We start from the raw sequence: 17054 nt of genomic DNA, 5'->3' as shown, positions 1-17054 counted from the left end.
CAGAGATTCCACACTCTTTGGCTAAAGAAATTCCTCCAAATCTCTGTTCTAAATGGACGCCCCTCTATTCTGAGGCTGTGCCCTCTGGTCCTAGACTCCCCACTATAGGAAACATCCTCTCCACATCCACTCTATCTGTGTCCTCTGGTCCTAGACTCCCCCAATACAGGAAACATCCTCTCCACATCCACTCTATCTGTGTCCTCTGGTCCTAGACTCCCCCAATACAGGAAACATCCTCTCCACATCCACTCTATCTGTGCCCTCTGGTTCTAGACTCCCCCACTATAGGAAACATCCTCTCCACATCCACTCTATCTGTGTCCTCTGGTCCTAGACTCCTCCACTATAGGAAACATCCTCTCCACATCCACTCTATCTGTGTCCTCTGGTCCTAGACTCCCCCACTATAGGAAACATCCTCTCCACATCCACTATATCTGTGCCCTCTGGTCCTAGACTCCCCCACTATAGGAAACATCCTCTCCACATCCACTCTATCTGTGTCCTCTGGTCCTAGACTCCTCCACTGTAGGAAACATGTCTACACATCCACTCTAACGAGGCCTTTCAACATTCGACCAGTTTCAATGAGATTCCTCCCCCCCCCCCACGACCCATTCTTCTAAACCCCAGTGAGTCCAAGCCTACAGCCATCAAACTCTTCTTGTACATTAACCCTTTCATCCCTGGGATAATTCTCGTGAACCTCCTCTGGACCCTCTCCAATGCCAGTGCATCCTTCCCGAGGTAAGGGGCCAAAAGCCGCCACGATACTCCCAAGTGAGGCCTCACCAGTGCTTTATAAACCCTCGTCGTCACGTCCTTGCTTGCTATGTCCCAGACCTCCCGATCTGTCCTTGACGGCGGGTAGACCGGTACTTGTGATGGGTTGGGAACCCGCCGCAGAGCTGTTCTGTGTGCAGTCTCAGTACCACGCGGTGATGCAGCCTCCCAGGATGCTCTCTGAGGGCTCATGGGTGGGAGATGGTTCAGTGGGACGTGGGCCAAAAGCAGGCAGGCGGGACTACCTGGTGGGCAGAGACCAGCTGGGTTGAAGGACCCTTCTCGAGCCCGTGACCCAGATATCATCGAGCATCCCCGGGAGCTTGGGCCCCCTCCCAAAGCAAATGTGGCCGACGTGGTATTTGTCCCGGGAGCCCATGCCTAACGTTTCAGTGCGCTCCCGTCTGGCCAAGCGAGGACTCTCTCTTTTTTTACCAGCATTTGGCTGGTTGGGACTCGGAGGTCAGACGGACCGGGTAGTGGAGTGGTTAAGCCAGACAGTCACAGAGACAGGCCCAGCCGCCCTGCTGAACAAGCGGATGTTTCTTTGTGAGGGATGAACGTGGAGATAGTGGGCGGTGAGATTTGGTGTGTTTGTTTTCTTTAAAAAAACCTTAAATTTCTACAGATGTACTGTGGAGAGCATTCGAACTGGCTGCATCACCATCTGGTATGGAGGGCGTTGGCAACGGCACAGGATCAAAGTAAGCTGCAGAGAGCTGTAAACTCAGTCAGCTCCATCACGGGCACCGGCCTCCGTAATATCCAGGAGCAGTGCCATCATGAATGACCCCCACCACCCAGGACATGCCCTCTTCTCACTGCTACCATCAGGGAGGGAGGGACAGAAGCCTGAAGACACACACTCAACGATTCAGGAACAGCTCCTTCCCCTCCGCCATCAGATTTCTGAATGGACATTGAACCCATGAACACTACCTGACTAGTTTTTTATTCCTGTTTTTGCACTATTTATTTAATTTAACGGTTTAACATATCTATTATTTACAGTAATTCACAGGTTGCCCCCCCCCCCCCCATTATCATGTGTTGCGTTGTACTGCTGCCGCGAAGACGACAGATTCCAGGCCGTTCGCCGGTGGCATTGAACCGGATTCTGATTTACCTGCTCGAAGAAAATCCTGAGCTCCACGTTGTTGGCCGGGCCGTGGTCTGGCTCCAGGAAACAGAAGAGTTTGAAACAGAGTCTGCACTCAGTCTCTGCCTCGGCCACACTCGCAGAGAATCTGCAGAAGGAGTAGAAATTACTACCAGATGTACCCGGGCCGCTCTATCAGCACATCGACCTGCTCACATTCAAATACAGACTTGGCAGTCAGCTGCAAAGCTAGATAGGGTGGGATTTGCATGCTCTCATTTCCATTTCGCGACCACACAATGACTCCTCTTTCATGATCCGGAAGGAGGCACAGAAGCCTCAGGACCCACACCACCAGGTTCAGGAACAGTTATTACCCCTCAACCATCAGGAAGGAGGTACAGGAGCCTCAGGACCCACACCACCAGGTTCAGGAACAGTTATTACCCCTCAACCATCAGGGAGGAGGTACAGGAGCCTCAGGACCCACACCACCAGGTTCAGGAACAGTTAGTACCTCTCAACCATCAGGAAGGAGGTACAGGAGCCTCAGGACCCACACCACCAGGTTCAGGAACAGTTATTACTCCTCAGCCATCAGGAAGGAGATACAGGAGCCTCAGGACCCACACCACCAGGTTCAGGAACAGTTATTACCCCTCAACCATCAGGAAGGAGGTACAGGAGCCTCAGGACCCACCACCACCAGTTTCAGGAACAGTTATTACATCTCAACGATCAGGAAGAAGGTACAGGAGCCTCAGGACCCACACCACCAGTTTCAGGGACAGTTATTACCCCTCAACCATCAGGGAGGAGGTACAGGAGTCTCAGGTCCCACACCACCAGGTTCAGGAACAGTTATTACCCCTCAACCATCAGGAAGGAGGTACAGGAGCCTCAGGACCCACCACCACCAGTTTCAGGAACAGTTATTACATCTCAACGATCAGGAAGAAGGTACAGGAGCCTCAGGACCCACACCACCAGTTTCAGGGACAGTTATTACCCCTCAACCATCAGGGAGGAGGTACAGGAGCCTCAGGTCCCACACCACCAGGTTCAGGAACAGTTATTACCCCTCAACCATCAGGAAGGAGGTACAGGAGCCTCAGGACCCACACCACCAGGTTCAGGAACAGTTATTACCCCTCAACCATCAGGAAGGAGGTACAGGAGCCTCAGGACCCACACCACCAGGTTCAGGAACAGTCATTACCCCTCAACCATCAGGAAGGAGGTACAGGAGCCTCAGGTCCCACAACACCAGGTTCAGGAACAGTTATTACCCCCTCAACCATCAGGAAGGAGGTACAGGAGCCTCAGGTCCCACACCACCAGGTTCAGGAACAGTTATTACCCCTCAGCCATCAGACTCCTGAACCACTGTGAATAACTTCGCTCACGTCAACTCTGATCTGATTCCATACCCTACGGACTCCCTTTCAGGGACCCTACAACTCCTGTTATCAATATTATTTGTTGTTTAGTTTTTTTCCTGTCCTCGTTTGCACGATTTGCTGTTTGTGCTCATCGATTCTTTGTTTCTCTGCTCTGTTTTATTTTCCACACTCTTCCTATCGTCTTTCTTTGTAGTTACCATGAATGCCGGCAAGGAAATGAATCTCAGGCTGGTCATATGGGAGAAAGTTTGAATAGGTTTGGACTTTATTCCTTGGAACGTAGAAGACTGAGGCGAGATTGATAAGGTATACAAAATTACAAGGTTTTTTTTGGCTATGGGCCATATTCACTAGAATTTGGTAGAATGAGGGGTGACCTCATTGAAACCTATCGAATGGAGCACGACCTTGATCGAGTGGATGTGGAGAGGATGTTTCCTACAGTGGGGGAGTCTAGGACCAGAGGACACAGATAGAGTGGATGTGGAGAGGATGTTTCCTATAGTGGGGAGTCTAGGACTAGAGGACACAGATAGAGTGGATGTGGAGAGGATGTTTCCCATAGTGGGGGAGCCTAGGACCAGAGGACACAGATAGAGTGGATGTGGAGAGGATGTTTCCCATAGTGGGGGAGTTTAGTACTGGAAGACACAGCCTCCAAATAGAGGGGTGTCCATTTAGAACAGAGATGAGGAGGAATTTCTTTAGCCAGAGGGTGGTGAATCTGTGGAATTCTTTGGCACAGGCGGCTGTGGAGGCCAAGTCACTGGGTCTATTTAAGGCAGAGGTTGATAGGTTCTTGATTGGTTATGGGGAGAAGGCAGGAGACTGGGGCTGAGAGGGATAATTTGATCGGCCGTGGTGAAATGGCGGAGCAGACTCGATGGGCCAAGTGGCCTTATTCTGCTCCTTTATGGTCTAAAATTTAGGCAAATGGGACCAGCTCAGGCTGGTACCTTGGTTGGCATGGAGAAGGTGGGCTGAGTGGCCCGTTTCTACATTGTCTAACACTCTTACTCTACATCTCTATGTGGTTCTCAAGCTCTCACCAAGGCAATCCCAAGTCATTATTGGGGAAAGTTAAAATCCCCTCTTGTCCAGCAACATTGCCCTGGATCTCCTGGTGACTGCCCATTTCAATTGGACTCCCCGTTTCCGCGCCATCGAGGGCAGCACAGTGGTTACCATGACGCTTTACTGTGCCAGCCACCCGCTGTTGTCCGCAAGGCGTCTGTACGTTCTCCCCGTGACCGCACGGGTTTCCTCCGGGTGCACTGGTTTCCTCCCACGGCCCAGAGACCTGAATACGCGTTAGGGTTGGCGGGCTGTTGGCACTGGACGTGCGGTGACATTTGCGGCACAAGTCCTCAGGCTGGTGATTGATGTAAACGACCCATTTCACCGTCTGCCTCGCTGTGCATGTGACATACAAAGCCAATCTCTTTATCTTTTGTTAATGTAAACTAATCTCTTTTTAATATAAATTAAACCGTTCTCTTTTATCTTTTTATTCCAGCCTTTTGCTATTAAATCTCTGTGTGATCTGCTCTAATCCTCTCTAGCAACTGGAAAGGTCTATAGCACTGTCTGTCTTCCGCCTCCTCGCCCTATCCGACTATCTCAGTCCAAGTCCTCACGCTGACTTTCCGGGTTAATCTATCCCCGTTTAACACACTCTGCTTCCCCACTTTCTACCCTCCCATCGATAACACCCTCTGCTTCCTGTCAATGTTCAAACTAAACTTGTTCTCAAACTACATACATACGTGTCACCATTTATACCACCCTGAGATTCGTTTTCTTGTGGACATGCACCGTAAATACAACAAACACGATAGAGTCAATGACAGACCACACCCAGTAGAGTGGACAAGACGACAAACTCTTCAAATTAAAAAAAGGAAAGTAATAATAATAAATAAATGAGCAATAAATATCAAGAACATGAGATGAAAAGTCCTTGAAACAGTTCAGTGATCGGGTGAGTGAAGTTATACCCTCTGGTTCAAGAGCCTGATGGTTGAGGGGTAATAACTGTTCCTGAACCTGGTGGTGTGGGTCCTGAGGCTCCTGTACCTCCTTCCTGATGGTTGAGGGGTAATAACTGTTCCTGAACCTGGTGGTGTGGGACATGAGGCTCCTGTACCTCCTTCCTGATGGTTGAGGGGTAATAACTGTTCCTGAACCTGGTCGTGTGGGACCTGAGGCTCCTGTACCTCCTTCCTGATGGTTGAGGGGTAATAACTGTTCCTGAACCTGGTGGTGTGGGTCCTGAGGCTCCTGTACCTCCTTCCTGATGGTTGAGAGGTAATAATTGGTCCTGAACCTGGTGGTGAGGGTCCTGAGGCTCCTGTACCTCCTTCCTGATGGTTGAGGGGTAATAACTGTTCCTGAACCTGGTGGTGAGGGTCCTGAGGCTCCTGTACCTCCTTCCTGATGACAGCAGTAAGAAGAAAACACGTTCTAGGTGGTGGGGGTCCCTGATGATGGATGCTGATTTCCTGCGACAACACTCTGTGTAGATGTGCTCAGTGGTGGTGAGGGCTTTATCCGTAATGGACTGGGCCGTATCCACCACTTATTGTTGAAGGGCATTGGAGTTTCCATACCAGGCTGTGATGCAGCCAGTCAATATACTCTCTACCAAACACCTCCAGAAGTTTGTCAAAGTTTTGGAGTCATAGCAAAGTACAGCACAGAAACAGGCCATTCAGCCCATCATGCTGAAACACTTAAACCTGAGGACCTGAGGAGAGCTAAGGTACCGGTGACCCCTGTTTCCATCCAGGGTGTCAGTGTGGACATGGTGGAGGATTACAAATACCTGGGGATACGAATTGACAATAAACTGGACTGGTCTAAGAACACTGAGGCTGTTTATAAAAAGGGTCAGAACCGTCTCTATTTCCTGAGGAGACTGAGGTCCTTTAACATCTGCCGGACGATGCTGAGGATGTTCTACGAGTCTGTGGTGGCCGGTGCGATCATGTTTGCTGTTGTGTGCTGGGGCCGCAGGCTGAGGGTAGCAGACGCCAACAGAATCAACAAACTCATTCATAAGGCCAGTGATGTTGTGGGGATGGAACTGGACTCTCTGACGGTGGTGTCTGAAAAGAGGATGCTGTCCAAGCTGCATGCCATCTTGGACAATGTCTCCCATCCACTACATAATGTACTGGGTGGGCACAGGAGTACATTCAGCCAGAGACTCATTCCACCGAGATGCAACACAGAGCATCATAGGAAGTCATTCCTGTTGGTGGTCATCAAACTTTACAACTCCTCCCTTGGAGGGTCAGACACCCTGAGCCAATAGGCTGGTCCTGGACTTACTTCATAATTTACATATTACTATTTAACTATTTATGGTTCGATTACTATTAATTATTTATGGTGCAACTGTAATGAAAACCAAATTTCCCCCGGGATCTATAAAGTATGGCTATGACTAAACTGCCTGTTCATCAGGATGCCGTGCCGAATCTTTGCAGACCCCTGAGGAAGTAGAGACAGTGCTCTGCTCTCTTCCTAGTAGCACTTATGCACTGGGGTCCAGGACAGATCCTCTGAAATGCCACCGAGGAATTTAAAGTCGCTGACCCTCTCCGCCTCTGATCCCCTGATGAGGGAGGGCTGCCTCACGGGCCCCCAGTTTCCTCTGCCTGCAGTCGATAATCAGCTCCTCGGTCTTGCCGGTATTGAGCGAGAGGCTGCTGTTGTGGCACTGCCCAGCCAGGGTTCCGATCTCCCTCCTTGTGTGCTGATTCGTCACCACCTCTGTCGCGGCCAGCGACCTTGGCGTGGTTAAACAGTCATGAGTGTAAAGAGGGTAGAGCTGGTGGAGATCACAGATGGTTGTCGTCGCCCATCCGAACTGACCGGGGTCCGCACGTGAAGAAATCGAGGATCTGTCTCTATGCCTCACACCATCTGGAACGCACAACGCCAAGCTTCTAAATTAGTTATGAGGACCATGCAAGCCACACGCTGGTGGATACTTACTTCTCAAACCTGGTCAGGATGTCGGCCACGATGGTGTCATCACCCACGAGCCACTCGTCCCTCCTGGTCTGCTCGAAGAGAGCAAAACGATTACGGCTGTTCTGTAGGTCGAGCCTCATCAGCAAGCTCCTCAGAACCTGTGGAGCAGGAAAGGCGAGTTTATAGTTCATTGTGTTGAGCAGATGGGGGTGAACTGATCCATGAAACAAGCACTGCCTTTAGCTTTATGTTTGACATTTGATATGAACAAAATCAGATTTGTTCAGTTCACCAGCAAACTGCACTGGTGTCGGGTTTATTAACGAGCGCAGATTTATCAGGCTGCATCCAATCCAAAGAGGCTTCATAAGACAAATCCGGCAGTTCCAGTCCGTTAGGGGCACAGGAGGCTGTCTGTGCAGACTTCCTCATGGGGCTAGCTTCCTCTGTGGGTCGTGGAAACGGGCAGCAGGGGCCACCGCCCGGACAGACAGCCTGGCATTGTTCTGGGGGTATTCCCCAGCCCGTAACCATGGAGAGGGAACATGCACAGCGTCCACAGGTTCCTTCAAAGCACGTATAAATTACACAACCTTGAGATCTGTCTGCTTAAAAAAGCAAGGAACCAATTCAAAAAAGAAAGACCAACCCCAACGCGCAGAGAAGGTGGGAAAAAAAACGAAACAAATCACGCAGACAGTAGAAACAAGCAATGGCATTCAGAACCAAATCGTGCCTTCGGAGCCGAATCCCCGGACCAGCCCAGAGTAGGCCCAAAGCCTCGGTCTCAGTTCATCACCTTAGCCGGGAGGCTCGCAGAGACGAAGCCCGTTGCAGCCGGAGCAGTCTCGCAGCCTCAGCGCCGCGGAGAGAGGAGTGAACATCGCGGGAGGGCGAACGATATCGGGCCCGACACCCTCCCTTTCCCATCTACCTGGGCCGGTGTTTAAATTGTCGAGACACCAGGTCGTCCCTCGCATTAGGACCCAGGCCCCGGCACAGCGATACGCTCTGGGCCTAGACCTCTCCCCCAAGCCTGATCATTGGCCATGGAACATTGAGCATGGCAGAAGATAAGTGCCATCCTCGACCGATATGGGAACACTTTGATTCACTTTGTGTTGGTGGATGCGTTAGCCACTAATATTGTCTCTGTGCTTGTTGTAGTACTGTAATTTCCAATAAAAGTATTTTTGTAAAAAAAAAAGACCAAGGTACCAGTACAGACAAGCAACAAAAGCAATGCGTTGTTTAGAAACACCCGTGGAGGCTGCAGCGAGAGCCACAGGACGTAAACTCTCAACTTGTTTATGAGAACAGCAACTGACCATACGCAGACATGGTCCACCGTCACTGATCTCTGTACATGAAGACAGCTTTAACTGGGACACCAAGAAAGTTCTAGCACAGGCAAACATGAAGCAGGCAGGATAGAGTGGATGCAGAGAGGATGTTTCCTATAGTGGGGGAGTCCAGGACCAGAGGACACAGATAGAGTGGATACGGAGAGGATGTTTCCTATAGTGGGGGAGTCTAGGACCAGAAGGCACAGATAGAGTGGATGTGGAGAGGATGTTTCCTATAGTGGAGGAGTCTAGGACCAGAGGACACAGATAGAGTGGATGTGGAGAGGATGTTTCCTATAGTGGGGGAGTCTAGGACCAGAGGGCACAGATAGAGTGGATGTGGGGAGGATGTTTCCTATAGTGGGGGAGTCTAGGACCAGAGGACACAGATAGAGTGGATGTGGAGAGGATGTTTCCTATAGTGGGGGAGTCTAGGACCAGAGGACACAGATATAGTGGATGTGGAGAGGATGTTTCCTATAGTGGGGGAGTCTAGGACCAGAGGACACAGAGTGGATGCAGAGAGGATGTTTCCTATAGTGGGGGAGTCTAGGACCAGAGGACACAGATAGAGTGGATGTGGGGAGGATGTTTCCTATAGTGATGGAGTCTAGGACCAGAGGACACAGATAGAGTGGATGTGGAGAGGATGTTTCCTATAGTGGGGGAGTCTAGGACCAGAGGACACAGATAGAGTGGATGTGGAGAGGATGTTTCCTTTAGTGGAGGAGTCTAGGACCAGAGGACACAGATAGAGTGGATGTGGAGAGGATGTTTCCTATAGTAGGGGAGTCTAGGACCAGAGGACACAGATAGAGTGGATGTGGAGGGGATGTTTCCTATAGTGGGGGAGTCTAGGATCAGAGGGCACAGAGAGAGTGGATGTGGGGAGGATGTTTCCTATAATGGCGAAGTCTAGGACCAGAGGACACAGATAGAGTGGATGTGGAGAGGATGTTTCCTATAATGGCGAAGTCTAGGACCAGAGGACACAGATAGAGTGGATGTGGAGAGGATGTTTCCTATAATGGCATAGTCTAGGACCAGAGGACACAGATAGATTGGATGTGGATAAGACCATAAGACATAGGAGCAGAATAAGGCCATTTGGCCCATCGAGTCTGCTCCGCCATTCAATCATGGCTGATCCCTTTTTCCCCTCCTCAACTCCAGTTCCCAGCCTTCTCCCCGTAACCTTTCATGCCAGGTCCAATCAAGAACCTATCAATCTCTGCCTTAAATACACCCAATAACCCGGCCTCCACAGCTGCCTGTGGCAACAAATTCCAGAAACTCACCACCCTTCCGATAAAGAAATTCTCTGCTTCCCTGTTTTGAAAGGGCTCCCCTCTATCCTGAGGCTGTGCCCTCTTGTCCTAGACTCCCCCACCATGGGAAACGTCCTTTCCACATTTACTCCCCCATTGAGGGGCTTCACACATCACTCCACCCATCACTCCACCCCCCCCGTCACACCGAGGGGACTCCAGACATCGTACCAATGCCTGCTGTGCTCACTGTGCAGGGCTTTAAATGACCTCAGGGCAAGGCCCCACCTCTGCTGCTGTGACCCTGGTGGTGAACCCTCACCTCTGCCGCCGTGGTGTGTGAGTTGATGGCGAGCTTGCAGAAGCTGGAGCCGGCGTAGTAGATGGTACACTTCACCTGCTGTCGCCGCGTCAGCTGCCTGATCTCCTGGGAGGATGGCACGCACAGCCTGCCCTTGGTTTTCCTCAGCGAACCTGCGATGAACTCCGCATATCGCTCGATCTCCGTGTCTGGGAACCGCTGCCGTGACCTGTGTACAGAGACGCATCGGCAAACGGAACATTAGTTCCAACCAAGCAGGTCAGTCCCCTGTCCGACCACCTCAGACGTCCAAGATCACGTACCTCAGCCCCACCATCAAGTACCTCAGCTCAGTGAGGTAACATCCGATACCTCAGTCCCGACATCCGATACCTCAGACCCAACATCCGATACCTCAGACCCAACATCTAATACCTGAGTCCCAACATCCGATACCTCAGACCCAACATCCGATACCTCAGCCCCAACATCCGATACCTCAGACCCAACATCCGATACCTCAGACCCAACATCCGATACCTCAGTCCCCGACATCTGATACCTCAGTCCCAACATCCGATACCTCAGACCCAACATCCGATACCTCAGTCCCCGACATCTGATACCTGAGTCCCAACATCCGATACCTCAGACCCAACATCCGATACCTCAGCCCCAACATCCGATACCTCAGACCCAACATCCGATACCTCAGACCCAACATCCGATACCTCAGTCCCCGACATCTGATACCTGAGTCCCAACATCCGATACCTCAGCCCCCAACATCCGATACCTCAGACCCAACATCCGATACCTCAGACCCAACATCCGATACCTCAGTCCCCGACATCCGATATCTCAGTCCCCGACATCCGATACCTCAGTCCCCGACATCCGATATCTCAGTCCCCGACATCCGATACCTCAGCCCCCGACATCCGATACCTCAGACCCAACATCCGATCCCTCAGTCCCAACATCCGATACCCCAAACCCAACATCCGATACCTCAGTCCCGACATCCGATACCTCAGTCCCAACATCAGATACCTCAGACCCAACATCTGATACCTCAGTCCCAACATCCGATACCTCAGCCCCAACATCAGATACCTCAGTCCAAACATCCGATACCTCAGACCCAACATCCGATACCTCAGCCCCCGACATCCGATACCTCAGACCCAACATCCGATCCCTCAGTCCCAACATCCGATACCTCAACCCAACATCCGATACCTCAGTCCCCGACATCAGATACCTCAGTCCCAACATCCGATACCTCAGTCCTGACATCCGGTACCTCAGTCCCAACATCCGATACCTCAGTCCCGACATCCGATACCTCAGTCCCAACATCCGATACCTCAGACCCAACATCCGATACCTCAGTCCCCGACATCCGATATCTCAGTCCCCGACATCCGATACCTCAGCCCCCGACATCCGATACCTCAGACCCAACATCCGATCCCTCAGTCCCAACATCCGATACCCCAAACCCAACATCCGATACCTCAGTCCCGACATCCGATACCTCAGTCCCAACATCAGATACCTCAGACCCAACATCTGATACCTCAGTCCCAACATCCGATACCTCAGCCCCAACATCAGATACCTCAGTCCAAACATCCGATACCTCAGACCCAACATCCGATACCTCAGCCCCCGACATCCGATACCTCAGACCCAACATCCGATCCCTCAGTCCCAACATCCGATACCTCAACCCAACATCCGATACCTCAGTCCCCGACATCAGATACCTCAGTCCCAACATCCGATACCTCAGTCCCGACATCCGGTACCTCAGTCCCAACATCCGATACCTCAGTCCCGACATCCGATACCTCAGTCCCAACATCAGATACCTCAGTCCAAACATCGGATACCTCAGACCCGACGTCCGATACCTCAGCCCCGATGTCCGATACCTCAGACCCAACATCCGATACCTCAGTCCCAACATCCGGTACCTCAGACCCAACATCCGATACCTCAGTCCCGACATCCGATACCTCAGTCCCGACATCCGATACCTCAGTCCCAACATCCGATACCTCAGTCCCGACATCCGATACCTCAGTCTCGACATCCGATATCTTAGTCCTAACACCGATATCTCAGTCCTAACATCAGATACCTCAGTCCCAACATCCGATACCTCAGTCCCGACATCCGGTACCTCAGTCCCAACATCCAATACCTCAGGCCCAACATCCGGTACCTCAGTCCCGACATCCGATACCTCAGTCCCGACATCCGATAGCTCAGCACCAACATCTGATACCTCAGTCCCCAACATCCGGTACCTCAGTCCCAACATCCGATACCTCAGTCCCGACATCCGATACCTCAGTCCCGACATCCGATACCTCAGTCCCGACATCCGATACTTCAGTCCCGACATCCGATACCTCAGTCCCGACATCCGATACCTCAGAACCGACATCTGATACCTCAGTCCCGACATCCGATACTTCAGTCCCGACATCCGATACTTCAGTCCCGACATCCGATACCTCAGTCCCGACATCCGATACCTCAGAACCGACATCGGATACCTCAGTCCCGACATCCGGTACCTCAGTCCCGACATCCGATACCTCAGTCCCGACATCCGATACTTCATTCCCGACATCAGATTCCTCAGTCTCGACATCCGATACCTCAGTCTCGACATCCGATATCTTAGTCCTAACACCGATATCTCAGTCCTAACATCAGATACCTCAGTCCCAACATCCAATACCTCAGGCCCAACATCCGGTACCTCAGTCCCGACATCCGATACTTCAGTCCCGACATCCGATAGCTCAGCACCAACATCCAGTACCTCAGTCCCCAACATCCGGTACCTCAGTCCCAACATCCGATACCTCAGTCCCGACATCCGATACCTCAGTCCCGACATCCGATACCTCAGTCCCGACATCCGTTACCTCAGACCCGACATCAGATACCTCATTCCCAACATCCGATACCTCATTCCCAATATCCGATACCTCAGTCCCGACATCAGATACCTCAGTCCCGACATCTGATACCTCAGTCCCAACATCCGGTACCTCAGACCCAACATCCGATACCTCAGACCCAACATCCGATACTTCAGTCCCAACATCCGATACCTCAGTCAAACATCCGATACCTCAGTCCCGACATCCGATACCACAGTCCCAACATCCGATACCTCAGTCCCGACATCCGATACTTCAGTCCCGACATGCGATACCTCAGACCCGACATCCGATACCTCAGAACCGACATCTGATACCTCAGTCCCGACATCCGATACCTCAGTCCCGACATCCGGTACCTCAGTCCCGACATCCGATACCTCAGTCCCGACATCCGATACCTCAGACCCGACATCCGATACCTCAGAACCGACATCCGATACCTCAGTCCCGACATCCGGTACCTCAGTCCCGACATCCGATACCTCAGTCCCAACATCCGGTACCTCAGTCCCGACATCAGATACCTCAGTCCCGACATCCAATACCTCAGTCCCGACATCCGATACCTCAGACCCAACATCCGATACCTCAGTCCAAACATCCGATACCTCAGACCCGACATCTGATACCTGAGTCTCGACATCCGATATCTTAGTCCTAACACCGATATCTCAGTCCTAACATCCGATACCTCAGTCCCAACATCCGATACCTCAGTCCCGACATCCGGTACCTCAGTCCCAACATCCGATACTTCAGTCCCGACATCCGATAGCTCAGCACCAACATTCGGTACCTCAGTCCCCAACATCCGGTACCTCAGTCCCCAACATCCGATACCTCAGACCCGACATCCGATACCTCAGTCCAAACATCAGATACCTCAGTCGCGACATCCGATACCTCAGTCCCGACATCCGATACCTCAGTCCCAACATCCGATACCTCAGTCTCAACATCCGATACCTCAGTCCCAACATCTGGTACCTCAGTCCCGACATCCGATACTTCAGTCCCGACATCCGATACCTCAGCACCAACATCCGGTACCTCAGTCCCCAACATCCGGTACCTCAGTCCCGACATCCGATACCTCAGACCCGACATCCGATACCTCAGTCCAAACATCAGATACCTCAGTCGCGACATCCGATACCTCAGTCCCGACATCCGTTACCTCAGTCCCGACATCCGATACCTCAGACCCGACATCAGATACCTCATTCCCAACATCCGATATCTCATTCCCAACATCCGATACCTCAGTCCCGACATCAGATACCTCAGTCCTGACATCCGATACCTCAGTCCAAACATCCGATACCTCAGTCCTAACATCCGATATCTCAGTCCCAACATCCGGTACCTCAGTCCCGACATCCGATACCTCAGACCCGACATCCGATACCTCAGACCCGACATCCGATACCTCAGTCCCGACATCCGATACTTCAGACCCAACATCCGATACCTCAGTCCTGACATCCGATACCTCAGTCCCGACATTCGATACTTCAGTCCCGACATCCGATACTTCAGTCCCAACATCCGATACCTCAGTCCCAACATCCGATATCTCAGTCCCGATATCCGATACCTCAGTCCCGACATTCGATACTTCAGTCCCGACATCCGATACCTCAGACCCAACATCCGATACCTCAGTCCAAACATCCGATACCTCAGACCCGACATCCGATAGCTCAGTCCCGACATCCGATACCTCAGTCCAAACATCCGATACCTCAGTCCAAACATCCGATATCTCAGTCCCAACATCCTGTACCTCAGTCCCGACATCCGATACCGCAGACCCGACATCCGATACCTCAGTCCAAACATCCGATACCTCAGACCCAACATCCGATACTTCAGACCCGACATCCGATACCTCAGTCCCGACATCCGATACCTCAGTCCCGACATCCGATACTTCAGTCCCGACATCCGATACCTCAGTCCCGACATCCGATACCTCAGTCCCAACATCCGGTACCTCAGACCCAACATCCGATACCTCAGACCCAACATCCGATACTTCAGTCCCAACATCCGATACCTCAGTCAAACATCCGGTACCTCAGACCCAACATCCGATACCTCAGTCCCGACATCCGATACCTCAGTCCCGACATTCGATACCTCAGACCCGACATCCGATACCTCAGACCCAACATCCGATACCTCAGTCCCGACATCCGATACCTCAGTCCCAACATCCGATATCTCAGTCCCGATATCCGATACCTCAGTCCCGACATTCGATACTTCAGTCCCGACATCCGATACCTCAGACCCAACATCCGATACCTCAGTCCAAACACCCGATACCTCAGACCCGACATCCGATAGCTCAGTCCCGACATCCGATACCTCAGTCCAAACATCCGATACCTCAGACCTGACATCCGATACCTGAGTCTCAACATCCGATACCTCAGACCCAACATCCGATACTTCAGTCCTGATATCCGATACCTCAGTCCCGACATCTGCTACCTCACACCCAACATCCGGTAACTACACCCCCTAGCATCTGGATCTCAGCTCCCTAGCATCTCGTACCTTGGATTCCTGATCCCAGATGCCTGGTTCCATTTATCCAAACACCGATCCCTGATCCTTGATTCCCGACCCCAGATTCCTGACACCCCCCCAACCTCAGATTTCCAACTCCCAGTCCCAGTTCACTCACTCCTGACTACCAACTCTCGACTCCTTCCAACCTCTGACTGCTGATCTCAGGTCATCAAATTCTGACTCCTGGTCTCAGACAATAGACAATAGACAATAGGTGCAGGAGTAGGCCATTTGGCTCTTCGAGCCAGCACCGCCATTCACTGTGATCATGGCTGATCATCCACAATCAGCATTTAGTTCCTGCCTTATCCTCATAACCTTTGATTCTGCTATCTTTAAGAGCTCTATCCATCTCTTTCTTGAAAGCATCCAGAGACTTAGCCTCCACAGCCTTCTGGGACAGAGCATTCCATATATCCACCACTTTCTGGGTGAAAAAGTTTTTCCTCAACTCCGTTCAAAATGGCCTACCCCTTATTCTTAAACTGTGGCCTCTGGTTCTGGACTCACCCATCAGCGGGAACATGCTTCCTGCCTCCAGCGTGTCCAATCCCTTAATAACCTTATATGTTTCAATAAGATCCCCTCTCAGCCTTCTAAATTCCAGAGTATACAAGCCCAGTCGCTCCAATCTTTCGACATATGACAGTCCCGCCATCCCGGGAATTAACCTTGTGAACCTACGCTGCACTCCCTCAATAGCAAGAATGTTCTTCCTCAAATTTGGAGACCAAAACTGCACACAGTACTCCAGGTGTGGTCTCACCAGGGCCTTGTACAGCTGCAGAAGGACCTCTTTGCTCTTATACTCAATCCCCCTTGTTATGAAGGCCAGCATGCCATTAGCTTTCTTCACTGCCTGCTGTACCTGCATGCTTGCTTTCCGTGACTGATGTACAAGTCACCTAGATCTTGTTGTGCTTCCCCTTTTCCTAACTTGACTCCATTTAGATAATAATCTGCCTTCCTCTTCTTACCACCAAAGTGGATAACCTCACATTTATCCACATTAAACTGCATCTGCCCACTCACCCAGCCTGTCCAAGTCACCCTGCATTCTCATAACATCCTCCTCACATTTCACCCTGCCACCCAGATTTGTGTCATCGGCAAATTTGCTAATGTTACTTTTAATCCCTTCATCTAAATCATTCATGTATATTGTAAACAGCTGTGGTCCCAGCAATGAACCCTGCGGTACCCCACTAGTCACCGCCTGCCATTCCGAAAGGGACCCATTAATCGCTACTCTTTGTCTCCTGTCAGCCAGCCAATTTTCAATCCATGTCAGTACTCTGCTCCCAATACCATGTGCCCTAAT

The 17054-nt window shown here is 51.4% G+C and overlaps 1 protein-coding gene across 2 annotated transcripts in view; it reads right to left on the bottom strand.

The window, feature by feature from the left end:
• The window catches only part of plekhh3 (pleckstrin homology, MyTH4 and FERM domain containing H3), a 54866-nt gene that overhangs the window by 17219 nt on the left and 20593 nt on the right, over positions 1–17054 (bottom strand). Inside the window, exons 8-10 of one of the 2 annotated variants that reach the window (XM_072248740.1) lie at positions 10206–10413; positions 7291–7427; positions 1913–2033 (exon numbers count right to left, since the gene is read on the bottom strand). In XM_072248740.1, coding sequence (XP_072104841.1) covers positions 1913–2033; positions 7291–7427; positions 10206–10413 — 466 coding nt within the window. The remainder of the gene's footprint in view (positions 1–1912; positions 2034–7290; positions 7428–10205; positions 10414–17054) is intronic. The other variant, XM_072248741.1, reaches the window with a different exon arrangement.

This window comes from Mobula birostris, chromosome X (genome assembly GCF_030028105.1).
Source record: "Mobula birostris isolate sMobBir1 chromosome X, sMobBir1.hap1, whole genome shotgun sequence".
NCBI lineage: Eukaryota > Metazoa > Chordata > Chondrichthyes > Myliobatiformes > Myliobatidae > Mobula > Mobula birostris.
The sequence above is the reverse complement of the archived record's forward strand: the minus strand, read 5'-3'. Positions and strand labels throughout refer to the sequence as shown.